The sequence below is a fragment of the Desmodus rotundus genome, chromosome 1, assembly GCF_022682495.2.
Source record: "Desmodus rotundus isolate HL8 chromosome 1, HLdesRot8A.1, whole genome shotgun sequence".
Taxonomy (NCBI): Eukaryota; Metazoa; Chordata; class Mammalia; order Chiroptera; family Phyllostomidae; genus Desmodus; species Desmodus rotundus.
Genome location: NC_071387.1, coordinates 159,927,242 through 159,952,351, shown reverse-complemented (window position 1 = coordinate 159,952,351; position 25,110 = coordinate 159,927,242). Strand labels below are relative to the sequence as shown.

The 25,110-nt window shown below is 35.2% G+C and overlaps 1 protein-coding gene across 7 annotated transcripts in view; it reads left to right on the top strand.

Annotated features, from left to right (window-relative positions):
• The window catches only part of XRCC4 (X-ray repair cross complementing 4), a 208,401-nt gene that overhangs the window by 121,278 nt on the left and 62,013 nt on the right, over nt 1-25,110 (top strand). For all 7 annotated transcript variants that reach the window (XM_045197807.3, XM_045197808.3, XM_045197810.3 and 4 more), the window contains one exon: nt 14,550-14,697. In XM_045197807.3, coding sequence (XP_045053742.2) covers nt 14,550-14,697 — 148 coding nt within the window. The remainder of the gene's footprint in view (nt 1-14,549; nt 14,698-25,110) is intronic.

Below are 25,110 nucleotides of genomic sequence, written 5' to 3'. Positions count from 1 at the left end.
ATCCAGTGTACTTTTAACTACTCTGCTATTTTAGGGCTCTAAAGAAGGACAAAATCTTTGCTGTCTAATTGAGCAAAATGTATGTCAAATCATCTAAGATAAATGATTTGGATGATAAAGTTTGTAGTTATGTGTCTTTCTACTTCCTGGTAGCTACTCCCTGGGTCACTGCCCTTCTAATAGCCCCCAGACTGACCCACGTTATCTGGGAGAGAATCATATGAGCAAAGAAACAATTGCTTCTGTTGTGTGAAAATGGACTCTTTTTAAGATATGGAATATTTATGAGTCGACAATACAAACCTATTAGAAGATTTAAAATACCCATTACAGAACTTTGCTGTTTTGACTCTACTCTGAAGTTAGCATTGGTAATTGACATTTGAATACTTATAATTAACACTGCTGTGTGTAAGATAGATTACCACTTGTTGAAGCTTTTCAGAAACATAGAAGACAACCCATGAACTATTAAGTCAGAAATTTTAACAGGTGAGGGGCTGGGGTTCTACATTTTACAAGTGCCTAGGATTATCACAGAATCACCTCCTATTGAGATCTTCTGCTTTAAGGATACTTTTGGTGGTTAGGGGAAATGGTTAAAAAAAAAAGAGCCACCAGCTAAACAAAATATGGTTCATAGGTAATCTTTAATATTGATGCTGCCCCTGTATAGGAATTTCTCCAATCAAAGTCACTTTCAAAATATGTTATAAAGAACACCATTTCCTCAATATTTTAATAGGACTTAATAAGGAAGTTGGGGAAGTTATTCTTTAAATAAGTAAATTTAGAAAACACAGCTTCGTATGTTTGGACCTTCAGAATGTTAAAATAGAGTTGTTTTCCAATTCATTTATGGATTCTTTTATGCTGGACTCTTGTGTATGTTCTACACACACACACACACACACACACACAAAGAATGCCATAAACAGAAAACGAAAGAAACATAAAACAAAAGTCTTGGTAACTTGCAGACTTAAAACTATGTTGGTTCTAAGAAAGCTTCCCAGGAATGGTGGTGGAGGAGGAGGGAAGTTTGGCAGGAAAGTACATTAAGTTTACTGAATAAAAAACATTGCCATTTTCTCTCTATTAAGGCCATCCTAATTTGCCTACTTCTAAGTAATTATTTGACTTTTATCAGGCATAATAAGTCAGGATGGAACTCGAAACATTTCCCTTTCTATGCCTGATTCTGCTGAATCTGTACTCATCCTTAAAATCATCCTTCCACAATACTCTAAAATGCTTTTACTAAACTATTAGAGTTAGCATCAAAGATGATATCCAAAAGAATGTAGGTATTCTTTTTGTTTCTATTGAATTAGTACCTGAAACAGAAAGTTAAGCAAAAATTTTGTGCTGATTCCACTCTAAGAAAATAATATTAGCTTTTACTCAGATGATTTGTGAACGTATTAAATTTACCTGTTTTTTTCTCTGCAATTTATATTGGTAAAATAAATCCAGTGACAATTATTTAGACACTGAAGTTAAAGCACTTTGCACAGTCATTCACAACAATCATGTGACCTGAAAGAAAATTGTTATTATCTGTTGAATTCCTAAAGGTTCATGTTTTTTTCTCCCTTGTGTTTCTATATTTTCTCTATCAAGTTATTTGTCCAAGTTTCTACCCAGTTTTTTGTTTGTTTGGTTGGGTTTTTTTTGCATTTTTGGGCTTGTTTAGGCATAATACTTCTCATATATATTTAGAACATTTATAATTTTTTATTTTCCAATTGATATATAATATATGAGGTCAGTCCAGAGGGTATCCAGCCATGTACTATGAAAAATAGAGACATTTATTGAAGAAGATGCAGACACAAGAAATACATAACACAATGTACATAACACAATGATGCCTCAGTCCCCTTCAAAGTAGGCACCTGGGGACCTTACGCAGTTCTCCCAATTGCCATCAGCTGCCCCATTGTATTTATCTGAATCTCTTGATGGTCTGAAATCTCTTCCCTTCCAAAGGTGCTTTTAGTTTTGGGAAAACCAGAAGTTACAGGGTGCCAAATCTGGGCTGTAGGGGGACTGAGTTACCTGGATGATTTGATGTTTTGCCAAAAACTCTGCATGAGACATACTGCATGAGTGGATGCATTGTCATGATGAAGCTGCCAATCACCAAATGCCCATAGCTGTAGCGGTTTTCATGGCGTTGCACCTCTCAACCGATGAAAAACATCGAGGTAGTGGTCCTTATTAATCGTTTGGCCTGGAGGGGTGTACTCGTGATGGACAACACCTTCCCAATCACGAAACACTGTTAACATGGTCTTGATCTCACTGTGACTTTGCCGCACCTTCTTTGGGCGTGGAGAACCAGGCACCTTCCATTGGGAGGACTGGGCCTTTGTTTCTGGATCATACTCGTACCTGTAGACCCACGATTCATCTCCAGGTAAGATCTTCTTGAGAAAATCTGTTTCACTGGTAACAGTTCAACAATATTTTGATCACTTACAACGTACCAGGCAACCTGATGGACCATTTGTCTAAATGAAAGTTTATTATGGGATGACTATAAATCTAAAAAATGTGGGGCTATGTGCAGCATTTACTTTACTGGGAAGACATTTATTATATTGGTATTCTTATCTTTTTTCATTTTATACAAAATTATAATGCCTAAAAATTACTAGCCCTTCATAGTGACAGCTTGTCCATTGTAATTTATGATTAAACATTACAGTCAATGCATCTGTGCAAAAGCTTATTTTATGAATTTGTAAGAGAGTAAGATGCCCAACCCTGTGAGGCCTTCTATGCTATCATGTCCGCACTTCCCATTTCATGATTAAAATATCTTCAGGAACTGAAATTTGGGCTTCATAGTCATTTATCAGTCGTAGTGCAGTGGCAAACCTTATTTAACTGTACTTTCTAGGTAAATACAGATTTTTACAAAGGGAGAAGAAAATTACATTTTTAAATAGTTCTGCTGATTACCTGCTCTTCCACTTAACGAGTGTGTGTCCACAAATATTTATCAAGCCTGACAAGAGTTAATACCAATGGGAAAAACTTACGAGTAAGTCTGAGTAACCTTAAGAATTGGGACTACTGATAGAGAAATGATAAGTACCATTTAGGTGACTAAGCAAGCAAGGTGAAAGAAAACAATGAAAAATTCATTGGGAACCAGAGAGAAATCTGATTCAGGATGCATCAGAGGAACTGATACCTCTCCCATAGAAGATAAGGGTGATTACATTGAACGGGAAGAAGGAGCAAGTCGAATCTTTCTATATTGCTGATGTGTTTAGATTACTGAAAACCTTGAGCGGTTTTCTTTAGAATACAGTTTCCCTATAAATGGTATTTATAGGGAAATGGTATATTATGGTATATTATGGTATTATAATATATTATAATAATAATATTATTATATATTATAATAATAATAATATTATGGTATATATATAAATGGTATATTATGGTATTTAGTAAACATTTATGCATAACTGTTACCTTACAGAGTTATATATACTATGTATTACTGTATTTAATGGGTAGTTTAAGGAATTTCCAAGGGTAGTTTTGATTATGATTGTTTGCCATATGCACTGACTTTACAATAAAATTCAACCCCACTATATCTGGTATTCCCTAGGAGAACCTAAAACAGACTTTCCCTACTTCATTTTTCATAGTCTGTGACCATAACCACGCTCTAAACCGCAGTGATACGTGTTAGAGCGTGTGCTGAAAGGGTACGGAGGAGGGACATCTAAGCAGACTTCTGAGGCTTCCTTGCAGCATGAGACCTTTCCTGAGTTATCAAGGAGGGTGAAGTTAGCAGAGTTGAGTGCTAGGTGGTGGAACACCATTTCTGAAAAAACATCCCATGTGCTAAATTCAAGAGAGAAAAGATGGTACATCAGACAAAGTTCAGTAAGGCTGTAAAACTAAGTTGAATCAGGAAAGGAAACAATTTTAAAGTGCGTTAGGGAATTTTATCTTTGTCTTCAAGGCAGTGAAAAAGGTCATGACTTGATCAGATTTGCAGTTTTAGAAAAATTCCCGTAGGCATTCTGTGGGGAATGAGTGAATTGTAGCTGCTTTGGCCATTTTTAAACTATAACAGTAATCTAGGCAAGAGTTTGTGAAAGTACTGAGTGCAGAGAGTTATCGGACAGGTTTAAGGACTTCTAGGAGGTGCTGATTGGAGGTGAGCACTGGAGTTTTGGAAGTCATCAAAAATGATTTCCGCTTAACTCATGGCAAGTTGTGGGGTTTGTGGTCTTATGAAGGTTTGTGCTGAGGCTGCATGCACATTGCTCCGATGGCATGCCGAAAATGGGAAGTTAACACATTGCTACCAGGGATTGTAATGCACGATAAACAACTTCATACATGTAAGATGTTAAGAGTGTACATTCATAATAAACTGTATTAATTTCCTAGATGTTACTCTTCGTCACGTCAATACTTAAAATAATTTTGCTCTTGTTTGTCTAATTTTGAATATTATGACAAAAGAATACACACAATGTTTGTTTTAAAAATAACAACTTTATAAGGTTTTTATTTAAAAATTTTTTAAAAGCACAAACCATATGAAACAAAGTAATAAAAAGAAAAGCATGTGGATTTTTGGAAATGAAATTTCTGAAGAAAAACTTTCTCATTTGGGCAAGACATTTAACTCAATAGGAACTTAAAAGTGCTTCACAATGGTCTGAAAGTGTATTTAGTTTTTCTTTGCAAATTCAGACAATGTAATCGTTTTGCAAAGCATAATAACTAATTATAGAGTTAGGCATTTTTATACGAGTAACTCTTTGGTCTCACTTCTCTACACCCAATTTTGTAAACGAAAGAAAAACCTTCACAGAAGCCTTACGTGATTTGCCTGTACTCCTCGCACAGTGATTAAGAGTGTCAGGTGTATGATTCTTCTGTAGTATTAATTCAGTATAAACATTATTCTAGCTTTTTGGCCATTTGGCAGAGAATTTGTTTTAATCCTTCTTAGTAAAAGTATTGCCTTCATGGCATTTGGTTTGAGAGCTGGTTGAGACAATGTGTCTAGCACTCCAGACTAGGAGATCTCCTTTTTGAAAATCATTTCACAGTTTTCAAGGAAAGCCTCTGAAAGCCTCATATTTGCCTCTTTGTAGAACCACTACAAACTGGCTAAATCACATCACAAAGGTATTAACTTCATTGTAAAGGAGTATAGAGAAGTCAAAGAGAGGGCTTTTAATGTATCAAAATTATTCCAAAGTTTTCTAAGATTAAGCAAATGCTGCAAAAATGAAGTTGAGAGTCTGTCTTGTCAAATAAACTCAGTGACGTCCGTCTTCGTATCCCTAGTATTTTTCAAAGAGAGGATTTGTGACCAACATTAATGATTCTTATCTATGCAGTTCACCATACGATTATTCAGCACTTCACGTTTGCCGCTTCTGTCCTAGTCTGATTTCGACTTGCTAGTTAAACTAGTGATCTTGTCCGAGTTGTAACCAGTTGACCTAGAGTCACCGCAAATAATATGCTGGTAGTACACCATTTAAAAAAAACAAACAAACTGAAAGATCCCCTGTATTACTTCTTTAAAGAGGTTTTATATTTTATTTATTTTTGTCCAGTTTTAAATTTATACTAGTTCAGTGAAATCCTAAGCTCTGTAAAAGACCCAGGTTTTATTACAAGTCGAGCAAAATAAAAAGAATGAAAATTTCAAAAACCTTTAAATCTTCATGAAATAAAACACTAAAAGGAGTCTTAAGCTGAGAGAAGACCATACCTGTGACTCATGTGCAACAATAAAAGTTTTATGTTGGCTCCAAACATTTTATGACATAGGTCACAGGCACAGGTCCTCATATAAAGCTGGTGAAAGCTGAAACATTGTAGTTTTGTTTTCTGAAAACGTATTAACCATTGAACCTCTTTCCAATGTTTGTTATTTTTAACTACAAAAATGATATAAATTGGAGGTTAATTTTTCTCTTTCATAAACTGCTTTTCCCCACTAATATTTTCCTTTTAATGTTAATTGGACTGGCAGCAGCAGGCATGGTGAACCAATAGTGCCGCATTTTACATAGAATCCAAATAATTTTTAAGGAGTTATTATTAAGTCTGTTAGCATTTAAGAATTTATATTAGTCTATCAACTAACGCTTGTTGAGGAAATACTGTGTGTCAGAGATTGTGCTAGTGTGTCTTATACTAACAGTGCATAGAACAAAGTCAGCCCCTGCCTTTGTGGAGCTTATAAATATTACATAAATCATTACAAGTGTGGTGAAACCTGCTAAGGATTTTGTGGGGCCATATAAAGGACTACACAAAAAGGTGATTGTATAATTTCAACTTAGGGATGCATATATTCTTTCAAATTAAGTGTTTTGGCCCCGGCTGGTGTAGCTCAGTGGACTGAGCACGGGTCTGCAAACCAAAAGATTGCAGGTTCGATTCTCAGTCAGGGCACATGCCTGTGTTGTGGGCCAGGCCCCCAGTAGGGGGCGTGCAACAGGCAAGCACAAATTGTTGTTTCCCTTTTTCCTTTCCTTTCTCCGATCTGTAAAAATAAATAAATAAACTCATAAAAAATTAAGTGTTTTGAGAAACTCAGTTTTTTCTCGTCAGTTTTCTCAGAGCAAGCGAACCTTTTAATTTTCTCTTTTGGGAAATCTACTTCAGAGCCATTTGATACTGATGATTATACTCTCAAAGGAAATATCGGCACAATGGAAAAAACAATGTAAGGTATAGTTCATGTTCGATAATGGAAAAGAAAAGCTGACGCTTCACAGATTAATTTGTAAAAACAGTGAGAGATTAGAGAGTTTTGTGTACCTTAGAACTTCCAAATTAGTCCCTTTATAATTGCTTGTGTGACTTATGTCTTTCTTGCAAATAGTGTGTGCTTCTGCCCTACCGAGTTGTAAACTTGTTGAATGCATGGTGGTGGTGTGTTCTGGATAGTGCCCGACAGAGAATACACTCAATGAATACTTGTTGAACAAGTGAAGGAATGCTAGAATCCCTAAGTTAATGGAGCTTATTTTGTAGTAAAATTTTTAATTAAAAAAATCAGATTGTTTTATAGGTATGGAGCAATACTTAATATAGTCAACTTACCTTTTTATTTTTAATGCTTTGCCTCTGGAATCTGTACTTTATCTTTAGCGGCCCACCCTGCTTCCGACACTGACAGTATCGGGTTTCCAAAGTTGACCTCTTAGGTTACCCGTTGTCAGTAGGTATTTGTCATTAAGTCTGACTTCCAGCTGTGCTGGCGGAAAGAGGAGCCTGACTTTTGGAAAAGTGTGTGTACACAGACTTACACCTCCCCCCACCTCCTTGTTTAGTGCAGTGTTAATTATTGGTTTATTGGGTGATTGCTGATTAGTAGGTTAGACTGTTGACCTTTTGTGTAAGATGGTCATCAGTTATTCAGATTAGTTTGTGAAAACTGGGTAGCAACTGATTACAGATTTGAAAAAGGGCTATTTGATGAATGGTTAGGGAAAATAATGTTCGCTTGTTTGGTGAGATTAGAAATTTACTGCCCTAAGATAGGTCACTTTAAGATCCTGCTATTGAACTGTGGTGTTACCAACCTTATCTCAGCTTCTCTTTTGGCTTATCTTTATACCTGTCAGTGAGACAAACTGCAGAGACCCAGGATAACCCAAGTCTTTGGTTGGTTGTTTTCCCTGGTGAAAGAAAGAGTATGTTTTATGAAGTTTCAGGTTTACTTAGACTAGTATTTTAAAGTTTGGATTTTTGTTTTTCCCCTCAATGTTTTACATATTTTAAAATAAAACAAAATCACTTACTGATGTAAACAATCAATATTTGTGAGGAGAATAAATGAATAAAATAGCAAAACATACTCATAACAAATTGGTTACCTTATATTCATAACATATGATATTTCTAGGAGAGTTGGCTTATTTTGAATTGGAAAACCATGAATTCATCTTAATTTTTTATTTATTATGCCTCTAAGAAGCTATAGAAGATAGTCTAAAAGACCTTCGAATTCATCTAAATGAACCTCAATTTAATTTTTATAAGGGGACACACACACACTGTCAATAATACTTTAAATGCTAATATCAAATATTTGCTACATTATGATTTATATCACTTAATCCTGTGAGAAATTTTGGTTAACATATATTTCTCAGCTGAGGAACTTAAAAAGATCCTGTAATATGTCCAAGGTCAATGGCAGAACTAGAGACCCAGACCCAGTTCTTAGGATTTGATAGTTTCATGCACCTCATCTGGAGGTCCATAGGTAATTAAGTTTTGATTTAAGAATGAGATACACATTTGAAAATAAGAGTTCAAGTGTTTATATTTCTCATGTGTAATACTATTGGGGAATATGATTGGGAGATAGCAAAGTATAAAGAATGGCCTCTCGCTGTAGGGTGTTTATAATCTGATTGCAGAAACAGAAGCTATACATAAAAAGAATAACAATACAAGACAGTATGTGTAAAATAAATGGTTCAAACTGTACATCCCATAAAGGAAAGATTGCTGCAGATTGGAACTACTCGGGATGTCTGAGATGACTGAAATAGGCTGTGCTGGAAGGAAGCACACAGTTGAGCCAGTAGAGGAGTGGAAGTCATTCAAGACAGAGAAAGCAGGAACAGAAAAGAAGATGTAGGGCCCTGGAACCCTTGGAATGACTTACACACTGTGATTGGAGATTTGAGGGAGGTGTGGTCAGAGAGGTAAGTGAGGGTCACATTGTAGAGGGATTTGAATGCAGACCTAGGACCTTAGGACTTTATTTTATAGGTCATAGGAACCACTGAAAGTTTTTTGTTTGGATACAGCCTATTGCAAACAGTACACATTTACTTCTTCATGGCCAAGGGACCTAAAGATCAGAGACTGTTTTATTCAATAACCTAAGAGCTAAGTAGCCACTGCCACGAAGAACATGCCTCAGGACATTAATTTTTTGTTTTGTGGAGAGGCTGTAAGTAGGTATGTGTGTTGGGGTGGGAGTGGAATGAAGTGTGGCAATCTCAGAGCTTTATAGAATGTGTATATGAAGACACGTATCATATGAAGAGAGAAAATATCCATAAACAGGAGATGATAATGAGGCCCTGATAAAAACAACTTATAAACCTGAAAAATGGTTTTGAAAATGATAAGAATTAAGGATTTAATGGTCAGACACAAGTTTACCAGGTAATTCAGCTCACGGGCTTTACGTAGATCACCAGCAGTTCAGGTGACAGTGCCGTTTCCTTTGCCCACTGGAGTGCCCAGGAAGCCAGCCCTCTGCCCCGCATGTCTGAACAGCTGCCAGGCTCCTGCAGGTCTGTCACATGGGAGGAAGTGTGACTCTCTGTGGAGTCACCTTTCATAATAACAAGGCTTCTGTAAAGATCTCCATTCTCTAGATTCAGTGAACCTAGTGAGAACTTGAAAATTATCCCACAGCTCTGCCAATAAGTGTTTCAGCTGTAGAAAGTTAATTAGCAATCGTTTCTTTTCTTTTTCTTTTTCTTTTCTTTTTAAAAAAATTCCTGGGAATGGTGCAAGACACACCATCATCATAGAGACTGGTGAATATTAAAAACAGTGAATTCTGGAGGTGCAAGCTCAGGAAAAAATCCCCAGTCAATGTCAAATCTACACACTTCTGCCTGGATATGAAAACTTGCAATTTATGTAGCATATCTTTCCGTCTCCTTTTCCCTTCCTTTCCTTCCCTGCTGCTCATCCTTATCCAGTCATCTCCTGCCCGAACACTGCTGTAACCAGGCTGCACTCCTTCTCATTCCCTTTGAACATTTTCTGTTCTTTTTCAATGCTATCCAAGCTCCTCTTCATATCTCAAATGAGTATGTGTAATCAGTAAACTTAATATGAATTGATTTTCTTCCTTTAGAAGTGGAATGCTCCAGTTAAAGATGAGGTCACCTTTAACTGGAACATAATCAACAGAAGAAAAAAGCAAACAAAATATAACCAGAGACATTGAAGTTAAGAACAATCTAACAATAGCCAGGGGTGAGTGGGGAGGGAACAGGGGGGAGAGGGGATTACAGGAAGTACTATAAAGGACACAAGGACAAAATCAAGGGGGAGGGTGGAGGTGGGGTGGAGGGATGGGGAGAAAAGGCAGACAACTGTAATTGAATAACAATAAAATTTTTTTTAAAAAGTGGAATGCAAGACTTGAAAGCAAAAGCTTTAATTCTTGCCCTTAAAAATATGTAAGGTTCCGAATAATATAGACATTTTGGAAATCCCATATTTGACTTCCTACAGATGCAGATCAGATCCCTCCTGTTGTATGTAAAACAGCTTTGCTTGTTTGTGGACGCAGAGTCATTGTTGAAGGGATCCAGTGTCAGAACAGACATAAAGCATTGAGCATCAAGAACAAGTGGGATGAGAGGACCAAACGTTAGCACAAGTAGAGGACAGAGATAGGAGGAGTTCAAATTTGAGGACAGGTGACATGAGCAATTTAATACTTAGGTACCAGGTGTTAGGATAGCACCTCTTTTTCCCCCGGGTTCTGGCATTGCAGGGGTGGAGAGGAAGGGATAAGATGGAACATTTTTTTTCTTCTATGAAGGACTATATAAGTTTTATGAGAACTTTATTTAAGTGAATATATAAATGAAGAGAATATATATAATAAACTGAAGGGAAAGCTATTTCCCATGCTGCAAAACAAAAACCAAAAAAAAATATGTATTCAGTTTCAACAGTAATTAGCTTGTCTGCCAGCCCTTTTCCTCACTGCAGTGGCTACGAGACTTGAGAGTGAAAGCTTTGTCAGGAGCATGGGGAAAGATGAACTGACCTGAAACACGTGGTTACACGTAACTTTTGGTTCTTTGTGGTAAATAATAGTAGATGCCAAGAAATAGGAAGGGTGGGGATAGTGATAATGAATAACCAGATTGTTTTCCCACATGTACAGATAAATATCAACTAAATGCTTACTAGCAAGTAAGCACAAAATAATTCATGAACCTGCCCTATATGCTTAAAGAAATTCCAGTTTCCTGTCCTTTTAGGTGTCACGGTCATTCGCTCATATAAAATGTTTACTCTGGGCAAATGTAAAGATTCCTGAGGCAAGAATGATGGTTCTCCCTGGTGTTAGGCAACCATAATTGTCCAGAGTTCACAAGTAGACACAGAACCACATTAAGATTTAGCACAGGGCATCATCTCTAGGGGTAAAGAGACCTCAGTGGGTTCTCAGGCCCTGTTCATAAAATGGTAGAGATGATCTCTAAAATATTTTAACCAATCACTATACCTAGAATGCCTTTAATTTCCCTCATGAGAGCACAAGATCAGTATTCATCACACTTGTTTTCCTGCTTGTGTTCACCAAGAGATACATACATTTTTATCATTCAGTATACTAATTAATAAATCATCAGTTACTGACTGAAATAGATTGCAAATGTACCTTTAGTGGCCTATTTAAGAGTATGGAAATTATTATTATTGAATGGAATCCCAACAAACTGCCTCTGGTCTGTGCATTCTTGAGTAGATGTTGGCAACACCTGGAGTATACCTCACCCTGACTGACTGCACATTTAAATGCATTGTATTTTAAAGTAAATGTAGAAGTTACAGCAAAAAATATAACCATATCACATAAAAAATATCCTTTTGGGTGCCAGTGTGTAAGCTGTTATTTAGTTTTGAAATGAGTGGCAGAGTTTTTGGTGATTTTATTTATTTTTAATTTTATTATACATTTTAATTTAAACTTAAGTTTCTTCCCTCCTAGATGTCCAGCATGTCATTAAGTACAAGCTTTCTCCATTTTTCAATTCTGTCTACAGTTGAATGCCCTCTAACTCAGACAGTTTTGCTAATTTCGTCATAGATAAGCCTGTACTTTGTTGATTTCTTATACATCCTAAGTGAGAGCAGACTGGGTAAGAAATCAGTAAACCAGAATTCTCTTCCTTAATCACTTCCTAGCTTAATGTGTTCAGAGAAACACTGTTTTATAAAAAATTTACCCTTCTCCTAATATATTTTCAGGCATTAATAAAAATAATGCACAAGAAATCTAGTGGATCTTATGTTTCTTAATAATTTAAACAGCTTTGGAAAGTAAAATATGCTTTGAAGGGCATGCAATTAATATTTGCTCAAAGACTAATTTACCCAACTAGAGAGAAACATTTTTTAATTGTCATATGACGAAATATAGCAAACAAAGGCTGTATGATTTGGTCAAGTTACTTAACCATCTTGGTTTCCTAATAAGTAAAAGTAGTAATAATAAGTACTTCACAAAGTTAAACATTAATAAGATAATATATATAAAACCCATAGCAAAGTGACCAGCATATATGTTCTTTAAAATGCTGTTTTAAAAAACAATCAAAAGAAGTGTTTCAAGAGAATGGTCAACAGTGTATAAGTGATCTCAGGTCACCCAGAGAAGGATGAACGCAGAGGGAGAACTCAAAATACAGTGTTTTCTTCTAGAATGTGATAAATGTGTGCTTGAAAATGCACTCCTTCTGCAGAATTGTACACTAAAAATAATAGAGCTCATGGAGGAAAGAAGTTAAGATTTGTGCAGACCACACGAAGTCCATTTAGCTTTAGGTTGCTTTGAGTTCTCTTGTTACAATCCAAATAAAAATACTAACTCCATTCATTCTTTAGCAACATTTGTGCCCAGCATCACACCTCCTCTTAAATGGAGGTGGGAGTTAATGAATGCATTTGATTCCAGTAGTTTCATGTAAATTAAATATCAGATTCAAGATACAGAGAGAGATGTCTCTACAGCTTGTTCAGCTGTAATTGCAGCTTTAACAGAGAGCTGAACTTTTGAAAAATGTAGTGTTAATTGTCTTTACTGGACCAGCCCCTATTCGTGCTAAAAAATGTACTTGTACAAGATTTTTAGCAACTCATCTTCATTTTTTTTAGGCCTTCATACGTTGCCAAGGCTTTCTCTATAATTGGGGTGAAAGTTTAACTCTAATTACCTTAAACCATTCACATTCTAGGGAAAAAAATCATGAACTAGCAGGACATCCAAAGTCCAAATTATATTGATATTGTTTATTATTTACCGATAGCAAAGGATCTCCCTTTTTTTATAGAAATATGTATTATAACAGGTTAAACCATGTATTACATGAAAGAATTCTAAACTTCCCCTCAAGTTCTCTGTAACTAATTTGCTTATAAGAGAATAAAGGGATGTAAATCAAGTATGTTTCTATTATTGCTTCTGTTGCATGTATATCAAACACTTTTAGAGGCAATTTAATGGTTTACTACACTGGAGACATCTGTTAGTATTTTCGTTTTTTAAAAATTTTTATTTATTGATTTTAAACAGAGATAGGAAGGAAGAGAGAGGAAAAACATAGATTTGTTGTTCCACTTATTTGTGCATTCATTGGTTGATTCTTGTATGTGCCTGACCAGGGGTCAAACCCGCAGCCTTGGCTTACCAGGATGATGCGCTAACCGCATACACAGCCAGGGCTTGTTAGTATTTTCTTACATTTTTCTTGTGCTCAATTCTCACTGTTAGTCAAAAAGTCTGTGTAACTATCTCTGGATCACTATCAGAAATTTCCATTTGTGCTAATAATTGTTGTTTAGTGTCAATTTGATTTATATTATTCCCATAGCATTATTTTTCCATCCAAATGCCTTTCAGAGGTGCCTCTGAGGCACTTGTATGTATTTCTAGCACCGAGAGATCAAAATGCCTATAAAGTATTTGGGAAGATTGTTGCTCAAGATAGGCAAAGGCCATTTTGGTCAAATTATTCCATGTATGTAATGTACTTTGTGTTTTATATGAATGTTAAAGTATTACATACTAACTGGCTTACTTCAAATCTGCCTGATTTAAATTTTTTTTTAAATTATTTTTGTGTATTTATAGTTGTCCCACCTTTTTCCCTGTTGCTGCCCCCTGGACCCCTCACAGTCAATCCCCACCCCATTGTCCATGCCCCTGAGTCCTCTATTCATGTTCCTTGACTTGCCCCTTCCCCTTCTTTCCCCTGTTTTTCCCCTCCTCCCACCCCTGAGGTCACTGTTAATTAGTTCTTTATTTCCACGTCTCTGGTTCTATTTTGCTTGCTTGTTTGTTTTGTTGATTAGGTTCCACTTATAGGTGAGATCATACAGTGTTTGTCTCTTACCACACGGCTTATTTCACTCAGCATAATGCTCTCCAGATCGATCCATGCTGTCGCCAAGGATAGGAGTTCCTTCTTTCTATCTGCTGCATAGTATTCTGTTGTATAAATGTACCACATTTTTTGGATCCATTCATTTACTGATGGGCACTTAGGCTGTTTCCAGCACTTGGCTATTGTAAAGTGTGCTGCTATGAACACTGGGGCGCGTACGTTCTTTCGAATTGGTGTTGCAGGATTCTTAGCTTTACTGTGTTAAATTGTGTCACTTTGTATCAGTGCTAAAGCAGCAAGTTAATACTTTACTCACAAATTATAATGCATAATTTTGGTGGATCACATTTTTATATCATTTTATTTTAGCTACTTTAAGAAGAGATGGTTCCATTATTTCAAGTCCTGATGTCACTGACATTGCACCAAGTAGAAAGAGGAGACAGCGAACACAAAAAAATCTTGGGACTAAACCTAAAGTGGCTGTTCAGGAACATCAGCTTCAAGAAAAGGAAAAGTAAGTCATCTTATTCTTTGCCAAATAGTGAATTTACATTAAAAATGTAATCTTAAAAATTATATTTCTGTTTCTGAATTTAAGGCTATTTTTAAAGAGCAAGAATTATGATTTTTGGATATTATATAATGTTTAAACCCACATATTTTCCCTGGTATTCAGTTAATTCCTGTTAATATTTAAAACAGAAGTCACAAAAATATAAGCAAATTTTTTCTTGTGGTTTTTATAGATTAATTAGAAGTGACATATAAAATACTAAAAATATTAGAATGCAGCTTGTGTTCAATAAAGTGTTTCAATCTAATTTACTGCTTTGAAGAAGCCCATATAGCATTCACGTTAACCACTTGATTTGGTTATGCTTGGAATTTTTTCATGTGAAATATCTCTTTCTAGTCATCTATTTATTTTTATTTAATTTTAGACTTACATACTTTATTTTTATACTTCGCTCTTCAGTTCTGCCCACCCTCCCTTCGATCTGCATCCCAATTTAGGTGTAATGAATTGAGAAGTCTGGTTAGTAAACAAAGGAATATTATCAGTTGAATCAACACAAATGGGCAAATCATTTGTATGTTTGGATATGTGTTATGTATGCCTGAGAATTTATTTCTTTTTCTTTAAACTTTTCATTAATTTGGCAAATAGTTATTGAACGGTAGTCACATGACAGATGATATTACAGACCAGTGGTTTTCAAAGTGAAGAATGAGGACCCCTGGGTGTTCCCAGGGCCCCTTGGTGATCCACAAGGTAGCTAGCTGCTCCTCTGTGCCATACCTGGGTGAGGTCAGATTTTCTTCATATACTTCAATAAGAATAACGTGTCGCATGTGATTGAATGCAGAAGCTAATGAGAATCCAATGATTTTTATTCAAGCCAGCCATCAAATAGATTAGTAAAAGTGTAAAACATTGCCCTCACAAGATTTTTTCTATGAGAAATACAATGATTTTTTTAATAAAAAGTACATTATCTGTGTTATATACTGGATTTATTTTTATTTTTAAATGAACTAATAAAGATTTTTTAATTGTTTAAGTTTTAGTTTTGTATCTGACAAACACAGTCTATCTAAATGAAAGTTGTTGGGTTCCTCAAAAACTTGTGAAAGTGTGCAGGAGTCCAGAGAGTAGGAAGTTTTAGAATTCCCGTGTAGAGAGTGACGATGCTAAGACAGGCAAAGGTGGTCCACGCCTTCAAGAGACTGACAGCCTGACAGGAGGGAGTTTTCCCGTTTGTTGCATAGAAACAAGAATTTTACAGTTAATACTGGAATTGTTTTGTTTGTCTAATTCTCATCGGGTTTTATTCTCTCCACAACTGGCCCGATCTACTAGCACTTGAAAAAGCCATCTGTACACTAAGGGGGTCCCTTATGTCTCCAGACAATATATGTGAGAACCCAGTGTGATGAGCTGCTCTTGCTGGTTTGTGTTTATTATGTAAATTTATTTATTAGCTCATAATCTCCTGGCTTCACAGAGTTCAGAGTATTGTACTACCTCTAAAATAATGAGCTAAAAATATTTCCCATTTGCAAACATTAGAGTAAGCAAAATTATGGCAATAGTAGGTTAACACGGCAAAAATAAAATTACGGTTTGAAATATTTAGACAATTGTGTACTTCACTCAGTCAAACTATATGCAAATGAGTAATGTGCATCAGTAATATGCAGGGGATGCTGAGGATTCCCGAGAGCAGGGAACAGACATAGCCCCTGCCCTCATGGGACTTTTGGTCTCAGTGTTTTGTCTGATAAAGATTTCAGGGCCTGGGGGAAGAATGTAATATATTGGTTTTATGTAGGAAACTGTTACCTTAAGTCTTTTTGTTCTATGTGTGAATATAAGGTTTTGAGGTCACTAAAATTTTTCTGAATACGTATATTGCTTAAACAGATTTCTTGCAGCATAGTACAATGATGAAAGAAGTTTAGATCTGAATCAAAGACTAAATGTTTCATTTAAGCTTTTACTACAGTCAGTGTGTGTGTTTCTTCCAATAGATATGCAGTTAATATTGTGTTCATTTTCTTTTCCATGTTTAGATGATCTTGCCAATATTTATTTTGTATACGTTACTTAAAAAGTTGATATAAACCACATTAGCTTTTTGAATTGCCTGCTAATTGTATCATTGTGGACCTTTAGGTTCAAATACTGATGATGAATCTTTATGTTTTCAAATTTCAATACCGTATGTTCTAAGGACATTCAGTAGAAGTAACTCTTGGATGATTATTTTCAAGAGCTTTCAAAATTCTGAATACTTAATGAATTTTTTATGTGAACAAAGATATTTTATCGTCTCATTTTCCTTCTAAGCAATGTTTAACTAGAAAAGCTTAACTGAGAATGAATGTATGACACAATTTTTTATACTTCTCTTAGTGGTGAAGAGAAGATTGCACAGAAGGTTTTGTGTTTAGAGTTCATATTACCATGGCATATTAGCCATTATATCCCACTTAATTTATCAGGGAAGCCTGACTTCATTACATGTTTTCAATTCTAAGCCTGTACTAGATGTGAAACATTTTTGTCAGACTCTCATAACGTTACTTCCTCTGTATTCTCTGTCTCTCAATACAGTTTATATTCATTGTATGATTACCACATGATTTTACATTGACTAAGGAAATGCACAGTAGATAATGTTGTTTGTTGAGAACAAAAAAATTCTGACGATGGCTTTCATTCATTCACTCATCATTCATCTAACAGAATGTTTTCATGCTGAGCACTAGGGAAGCATTGCTGAGCAAACTAGCACAATCCCAGATCTCATAAAGCCTAGTCTATATGAAAGAAGACAAGGTTTAATTATATCATTAGGTAGATATATAATTGAAAACTTTGGAAGGATTTCAGAATTTAAAGGGAACATAAGAGGGGGATTTGCTTGAGGAATCATCATTTGAGCTCTAAACTGGAGGATAACCAATAGTCCAGGTTTAGAGCACAGTACTTCAGCAGAGGAAGCAGCTTGTGAGCCTGCTTCCAGAAGAAAAGTGTGAGGGTGGGAGTGGAGGGAGCAAGGAAAGGAGGAAGTGCAATGAGGCTGAGAGCCTCTCAGAATCCAGAGCAAGATGGTAACGTGGCCTTGGTTGAAAATTCATCCTTTCTTTGTACACATGATAACATTTCTGTTTCTCACATCACCAGGGGACTTATCTTCTGTTTTTCCTACCTTTTATGCTGTATTTTTTAATCTCTTCTTCAGAGTTATAAAAATATCAGATTAACTAGAAAACTCAATGTTGATCATTATTGCGTCTTCTTAGATAACATCATTTAAAATTTCTCTGAAGCTGTTGTGCTTAATTTCTTTTCCTCCTTTTAAACTCTGGTTTCATACTGGTTAATGTTGTACAATTTTGGATTCCCAATAATAAAAACTTTTATTCTTTTGAAATACAGGAAACCAAAAAACTGAAAACATATACTGAAACTTTTGTTGAGTGCTCACAGGGATAGCAGCTCACGTTGGCATGTGTTAGCAGTCCTCAGGTGCAGAATCGTGCTTCCACTTTGCTTTTTTTTTTTTTTTGGTAATGTAAACTCATCTTTCAAGAATATTTTTAGATCTTTGATTTCCACTTCTAGAAGACTCTGAACTCCTTAAATCTGGCATATATTGATAAATATTCATTAAAAAATTTAGTGTGACTAATTCACACAGTATGATCATGCTTGGAGAACACTCATCCTGCTCTGTCAGCTAGCATCAACACTAAGAGTGATTTATTATTCAACATAACCATATGTTGTACATTCCTTGCTATTTATTATCTTGCATCACTTGAAATTGTGATTTGTAGAATTGCTCAGTATGACTTTTTAATTCCATATGTTAAAAAAGTGAACCAGCTGACAAAGTCCACAGAAATAGTAAAATTACTTTCACATTTATATAGTACAATCCTGAGTGTAAACAAGAACATTGTGAAATTACTCTCTATAAATATACAAGAGCACAATACGTATCTAAATGAAATAGCACTACATTCAGGCTCCATTAGTCACCCAGCTTAAATTTTTAATGAGGTCATTTTTTATCATACACCATTATCAAGGAAGAATTTTACATTTAAGTGTTTTTCAAATTTGAGAGCTCTTAATTCGTCCAACATCCTAAAAAAGTGAATACAATAAAAGCCTATCAGTAGCATTCCCTTGATATTACTTGTCAATTGTGGCCAGGTAGACTAGTTGGATTATTTTAAAAATTTGATTAATTAATCCATTCATTATTTACTTATTTGGCTAAACTGAGTCAATATCCCTGTCTCATTGAATTTAGTAACCAGTTCATAAAATTGACTGACTGACAAAATGTTCAAATTAAATGATTTAATTCCTACTTTCTTGCTTGTTCCATCTTCGACTCCTTCAGCCCATTTCAACTCGCTTTGAATTTCTTCTGCTTTACCTTCTTCCACCTGTTTTGTTTCTGCTTTCTATAGATTCCCTTTCTTGAAAGGAAACTAGTTTTAGGAGATAATTTAAATTAACATCTGAACAACGGGGATATAAGTGGAAATTTTGTCTCAGAATCAGGACTTCAGGCCCCAGAAGAGGTGGCCGTGAAGAAAGCCAAACCCAAGTTGCAACCAAGTAAGGATTATACTGGAAACTAAGACAGGAAGTCAAACAGGGTTATACCATACAGGATCAATTACTTATGATGTAGACTGCTATTTTAAAATTTAAATATATGTTCTACTTAAATAAATGCATTGCTTTAACATTTTATACTTACAGGATTCCATTATATAAATGTATCATAATTTCTTTAACCAGTTCCTGTACTGTGTGTTTAGGCCTTATCCACATTTATATTACTAAAAAGAATGTTGTATATGTGTTCCATACATTTTCACCTGTGACTGTTACTTCCTTAAAATGAATTCCCCCCAAAGTGGAATTACCAGGTAGGAGGGCATATGCACTTGTTCGTCCTTCGTTATGCTTTGCCAGAACCCTCCAGAAGGCTATAACAAGGTCCAATCTCACAGGCAGTATTTGCCTTTTTGTTCTGTTGTTTCCCACTTCATCTTGATCATTGCCAGATCATTTAAATTGTGTAATAAATGAAAAATGTCTCATTGTTTAGTTTTCATATTTGATCACTGTATAAGTATTTTTTCTGGTATGTGTCGATTATTGGAACTTCATTTTTTGTTTATTATCTACTCGTATTCATAACCTCAGCTGATTTTCACTGGACATCTTTGTCTCCTATTGTTTTATAAGAGGTACTTATGAAAATATTAATCTTTGTTTTCCCTGGCTTGTCATTTGCCCTCTGGTATTTGTGAATGACATTTTATATTTATATAAGGTATTAGATTAACCTATCAATAATAACAATATTTAACATTCATTGAATACTTGTGTTCTAGATACTGTGCTAAGCCTTTTGTATGTGTCAGCTCATTTAACTACTTCCGTTACATATGTCAGGAATCTCAGACCTAGAAAGATTAGGTAACTTGCCCCAGACCAAATGCCACATCTTAGACTTCAAATCTAGGACATCTTATCCCAAAGACCATAATTTTTAGCTCTTTTCTTACACTGCTTCAAAAATAACAATAATAACTAGTATTTATTTGAGAACTATGTGCTAGGTGCTGTGTTAAGGATTTAAGTTTCATTCATTCATTTAATTCTCACCACAACTCTGTGATGTAGGGCTTTGTTTGTATCTACATTTATTAATACTGAACACTTGAATAAAGACGAGTTTCAGTGAGCTTTGGCTGCTTGTTCAAAACTTCTGCACAGCAACACAGTAGAGATAGAACTGTAAAGCTCTGTTGCTACAGGGATTCGGTTAGTGATACCTCCCGACTACCTTTCAGCATGAATAATGAGATCATTTGAATGAAATCACTATCTCAGTAGGACATGCTAGGAATTTGATGAACTGTTATTTTTAAAGCACTATTTTCCCTGGGTTTTCAGCTAAATTTTGGAAACCTACTCCTTGGAAAGAAACTGTGTTTATGGAATTTTCAACCCTGGAGCATTTTCTTGCCTCATATTTCTTACAGAAATGAGGATAACCCATACCCTTCTACGTGTTAACTCAACGAATCTTCTTTCCTTCTGTTTAGTAATCAGTAAGGCAATTTTGGAGGAAAATAACACAATTGGAAAGCCAGGTTTTAAAAGCAACTTATTAATTTGATATATTTATATATATGTGGGTGTGTGTTTGTATTCTATCATATTTTATATTATTAATCATTGAAAATTTAATTTCCAACTCACTCAAGTATTTACTTATTTTTTGCAATTTAATCATTTACATCTGCCAATTTAGAACATGCTATTGACCCTTCTGTTCTTTCAAAAAGAACCTATTTTCATAGTTATACCTGTTTCTTGAAAAATCCTAACAGCGTATTGCTTTCTTTCTGTTTTAAACCTCAACATATTTGAAATGTGTGTGCTTCATTCACGTGGAGATTGTAATTTATCTGATTCAAATATCTAATTCTTGAAGATTTTTAGTAACTGAACTTTAAACTTCTTTAGTGTCAAATGAGGGACAGAAAATGTATATGCAGTTGCTATATATTTACTTTGGTCATCATGAGCAAACCTCATTTTTTACACAACTTTAATTTTATCATAATGTTTATCTTAGTTGCAAAAGTAAGCACAGTGGTGGTTTTAAACCGAGATAGGCTTTTATTAGCTTCACTCGGTGTTTACCTAACTGTTCAGGCTGCGGCTCTCACTTTCCTTTCCGCATGTTGCGATTGACGGCCCCCGGACTGGTTCCCGAGTATACTGATTATGGCCCGTGCACTTCAAAGATGATTTATTAATTGCGTTTGCGACTCAAATAATTAAGTAAAGGTTGATCACATGCATTATTATATGTTTGCCAATAAAATCAGCAGTTACACTTTAACATAAAATTTGAGTGGATTTTTTTTAACTATACAGAAAGGGCAAAATAGTAATATTGTTTAAAAGTATATTCAATATTAACTACAGCTTTATGGCCTTTTAAAACATGATTATTAAATGTATTAGAGGCTTAGCCTTATAATTACATGTCCTTTAAGTTTTATTTTAACACAATTTCAAAATAATATGTTTCAGATGAAGTTAGATACATGTTTAAATAAAGTATTGCCATTTTTATAGCTTACCCTGGGAGCAACCCTCACTATAATTCCCTCAGGCTATTATATGCATTTAGATTTCAGATTACTGACAGACTCGAATTTCTTTTTGATAAAATTTTAATAGAAAGCTGTTGTAATTTTTCTGAGTTTTAGACAGAGGGATTTTATCATATACTTTATATATATATTATGCTCCTTTCATTTGAAAGTCTTTCTTACATAAAAAAATTTGGCTTGATAGTAGTTATGGTTTCAGACATTTTAAATACTCCACCAATATATATTAATGTGTAAATATTCATTATACCTGGTCAGATGGGTTATTAATCAAAGGAAATGACTTCCTGCTCATAATTTATAGTTCAATGTTGAAAGAAAAATAGATATATTTACTTTTGTATTATTTGGTATGCTATATTCAAAATTTACATTTTAACAGTGAAATTCTAGAACTTAATTCATCTACTATGATATACAAGTAAATGTTAAATAGGTATTTGATTTGTACTAAAACATCATGAAATGAAATAAAGTATTTTACCATAATAGAACTGAAGGCTATTCTTTCATGTTCTCAGCGTGCTTGAAAGTACAAACCAGTCACGTCAAAATAGAAAGATATAAACCTCACAAGTAACTGAGATGTTGGCTAATGGAATAAAGAAATCAAATATGAGAATAAAAGGCAAAAATGAGCAAAAAGTCCAAATAAAGGAAATTAAAGATGTGTAATTATCCATTAGTATTCCAGTATTTTGTTTGTTTTTGGCAAATTGTCACTAAAGGATAAAAAATACAGGCATGCCTTGTTTAAACATCATTATTCAAAAGTATTTTTCAGTAAAATTTTAGGGCATATACCTTTATTTAACTGAAAATATTTTACAATAATTTTGTTTCTAAACAATTCCTAAAATTATAATTTTTGTAGCTCAAATATATGGGTGTTACTTTTAAAAATGTTACTGTCATAATAAATGAAGATAAATTATCAGTATATCGAGTGAAGCGATGTGGAGTGCTTTGTCCTGCGTGTATCACTTCTAGAAATATGCAGTGAAGAACTTGTCACACAGACTGTGTCTTCAACAACTTAGGATATGCAATGAAACAATGAAGGAAGATTGATCAATAGCACACACTTATCTTTTCCTTTTTGGCCCCAATGTATTTTCTTACAAATTATATTTAGTGTGCATAAGCCAAAATGTGCCCAATTCTATAGTAAGTCCAAGAACTATGAAATTTTAGAGGCTGGAGAGCTGATATTCCATTTGGAGGACTGTGGAATAAGGGCATGTGATAAGGTGAGAGAAAACTAGCTAGATTTAGGCACTGAATTTGGCTTTGTAGAAGAATGGAAGTTTCTAGAGATATAAACTAAAGAAATATTATGCACAGACTAATAGTTGAACCCAGTCTCCTGACAACTTTTCTTTTTAGTAATAGAGCCCCTTTTCTGCCACCTCATCATCCCCAAATTTTAATAGGGGTTGAGTGGCTGCCAGCCTAAAGGCCACATTTCCCAGCCCACTGGCAGCGAGATAGGGCATTGTGACAAAGTCCTTGCCAACGATGTGTGAATGGAGACGATATGTACAGTTTTAGGATCTTGCCCACCAAATGATTGGGCATACATTCCCCCGTGTGTCTCCCCTCTCAGCCCACCTTCTGCCTAGCATTCAAGGAAAACATCCTAGGAGATGGCAAAGCAGCAAAAGAAGAAGGATCAGAGTCCAGGGCCAGTCTCAGGGCGCAGAGATAGCCACTGTAGACTGCCCTACCTCTCGTAGACTGTCTAGCTTTGTTGAACCATGGTGCTTTGGGGGACTCTTTGTTACAGACCCTGAGATAGCCCCTGATTAGAAAGAAGGCTGTCCTGTCAGAGTAACTGAGAGCGTAAGTAAATGCGTGGAAGAAGATGGGGAAGCAGTGATCATGTCGTGGATGCATAGAGATGTGAATAAAGCTGGCAGGGTGGACAGAATGCAGGTCACAAAGGACTTAAACACTAAGCTGATTTATTTGAACTTCTTTCATGAATTCAACAAGGAACTGTTAAAGATTCTGAGCCCAAGAATGGCAAAATGAACAGTGCTTTAGGACAATTTCCCCGGAAACCGTGTATTTGGTGGAGGGCGTGTTGGTGGACTGGCAGTGAAGATAGGATATTACGGAAGTCCTGGCTCTGAGCGTAGGTGTGATCAGGAAGGTAGGGAAGGGATGGACTGAGAAACACTGGAGGTTGCTGACCTCCTACTACCAGTGACCTGGAAAGCCTCAGCAGTTATTGAAATCTATTTGTTAAACATGGTCTTTATCAGAGTAAGTTATCTGTCTGTCTCACTTTAGAAATCAGCCAACCACAAAAGCTAGATAAATAAAACTCGGTGGTCACGAGCCTTCACTTCCCAAAATACTGGAGAAATCTCCTTTTCCAGGCTGGCGTATTTATATACTTACATATACAGACATATACAGCATTAAATCTATGTTATTTTACTTCTTTTCATTTATTTAATTTAATCAGTAATATATCTTCCAATCATACTTTAAGAAACGTTGTCAATCTGAAAGGTGTACTATAGCCTCTGGAAACCTTCCTTCATGTAAAGGTTCTCGTTAGCTCCAGCCACAAGAAATACTCCTTTGGAACATATATTTTTATTTCAGTCTGAAGTTATGGGATTTCTCTTGCTTGGAGATATATGATATTCTATATATAGACTACAGAGAAAGTCAACTTTTTCACTGTGAAAAGTTATTGTGGATATAGTGCTGATTTTACAGTGTTTAGCCTTAGGCCAAAGTAGATGACTGTAAAATTTTCAGACTGTAGGGGATAAAATAAAAATTGTATTCACAAATGCATTTGGCAAATTAATGAAGTTATGAGATAATGGTATAAGACCAAACAGAACTATATATGCACATTTCAAGGAAACCAGGAAAATAATGTAATTTTTTATTTATTGAGAGGTTTTTTTTTTAGTTAAACAGTAAATGGTACCATGCTCCTACAAAGCGTGGAGACTGTTGAACAGATTGCATCTATTCTAACTGCTAGTGTGCAAGTAAGACAGATAAAAATCTTAGTATCTTCCTGGATAATAAGATGGGCTCTCGGGTCTAAAGGATGATTTTGGAGTGTTATGTATCAATTGTTAAGTATATACACCAATAACTTGTAAAGGAGTAAAATAATCCAGCATAGGAGAGAAAATTTAACATTATAAGTTATCATTGCATGGTT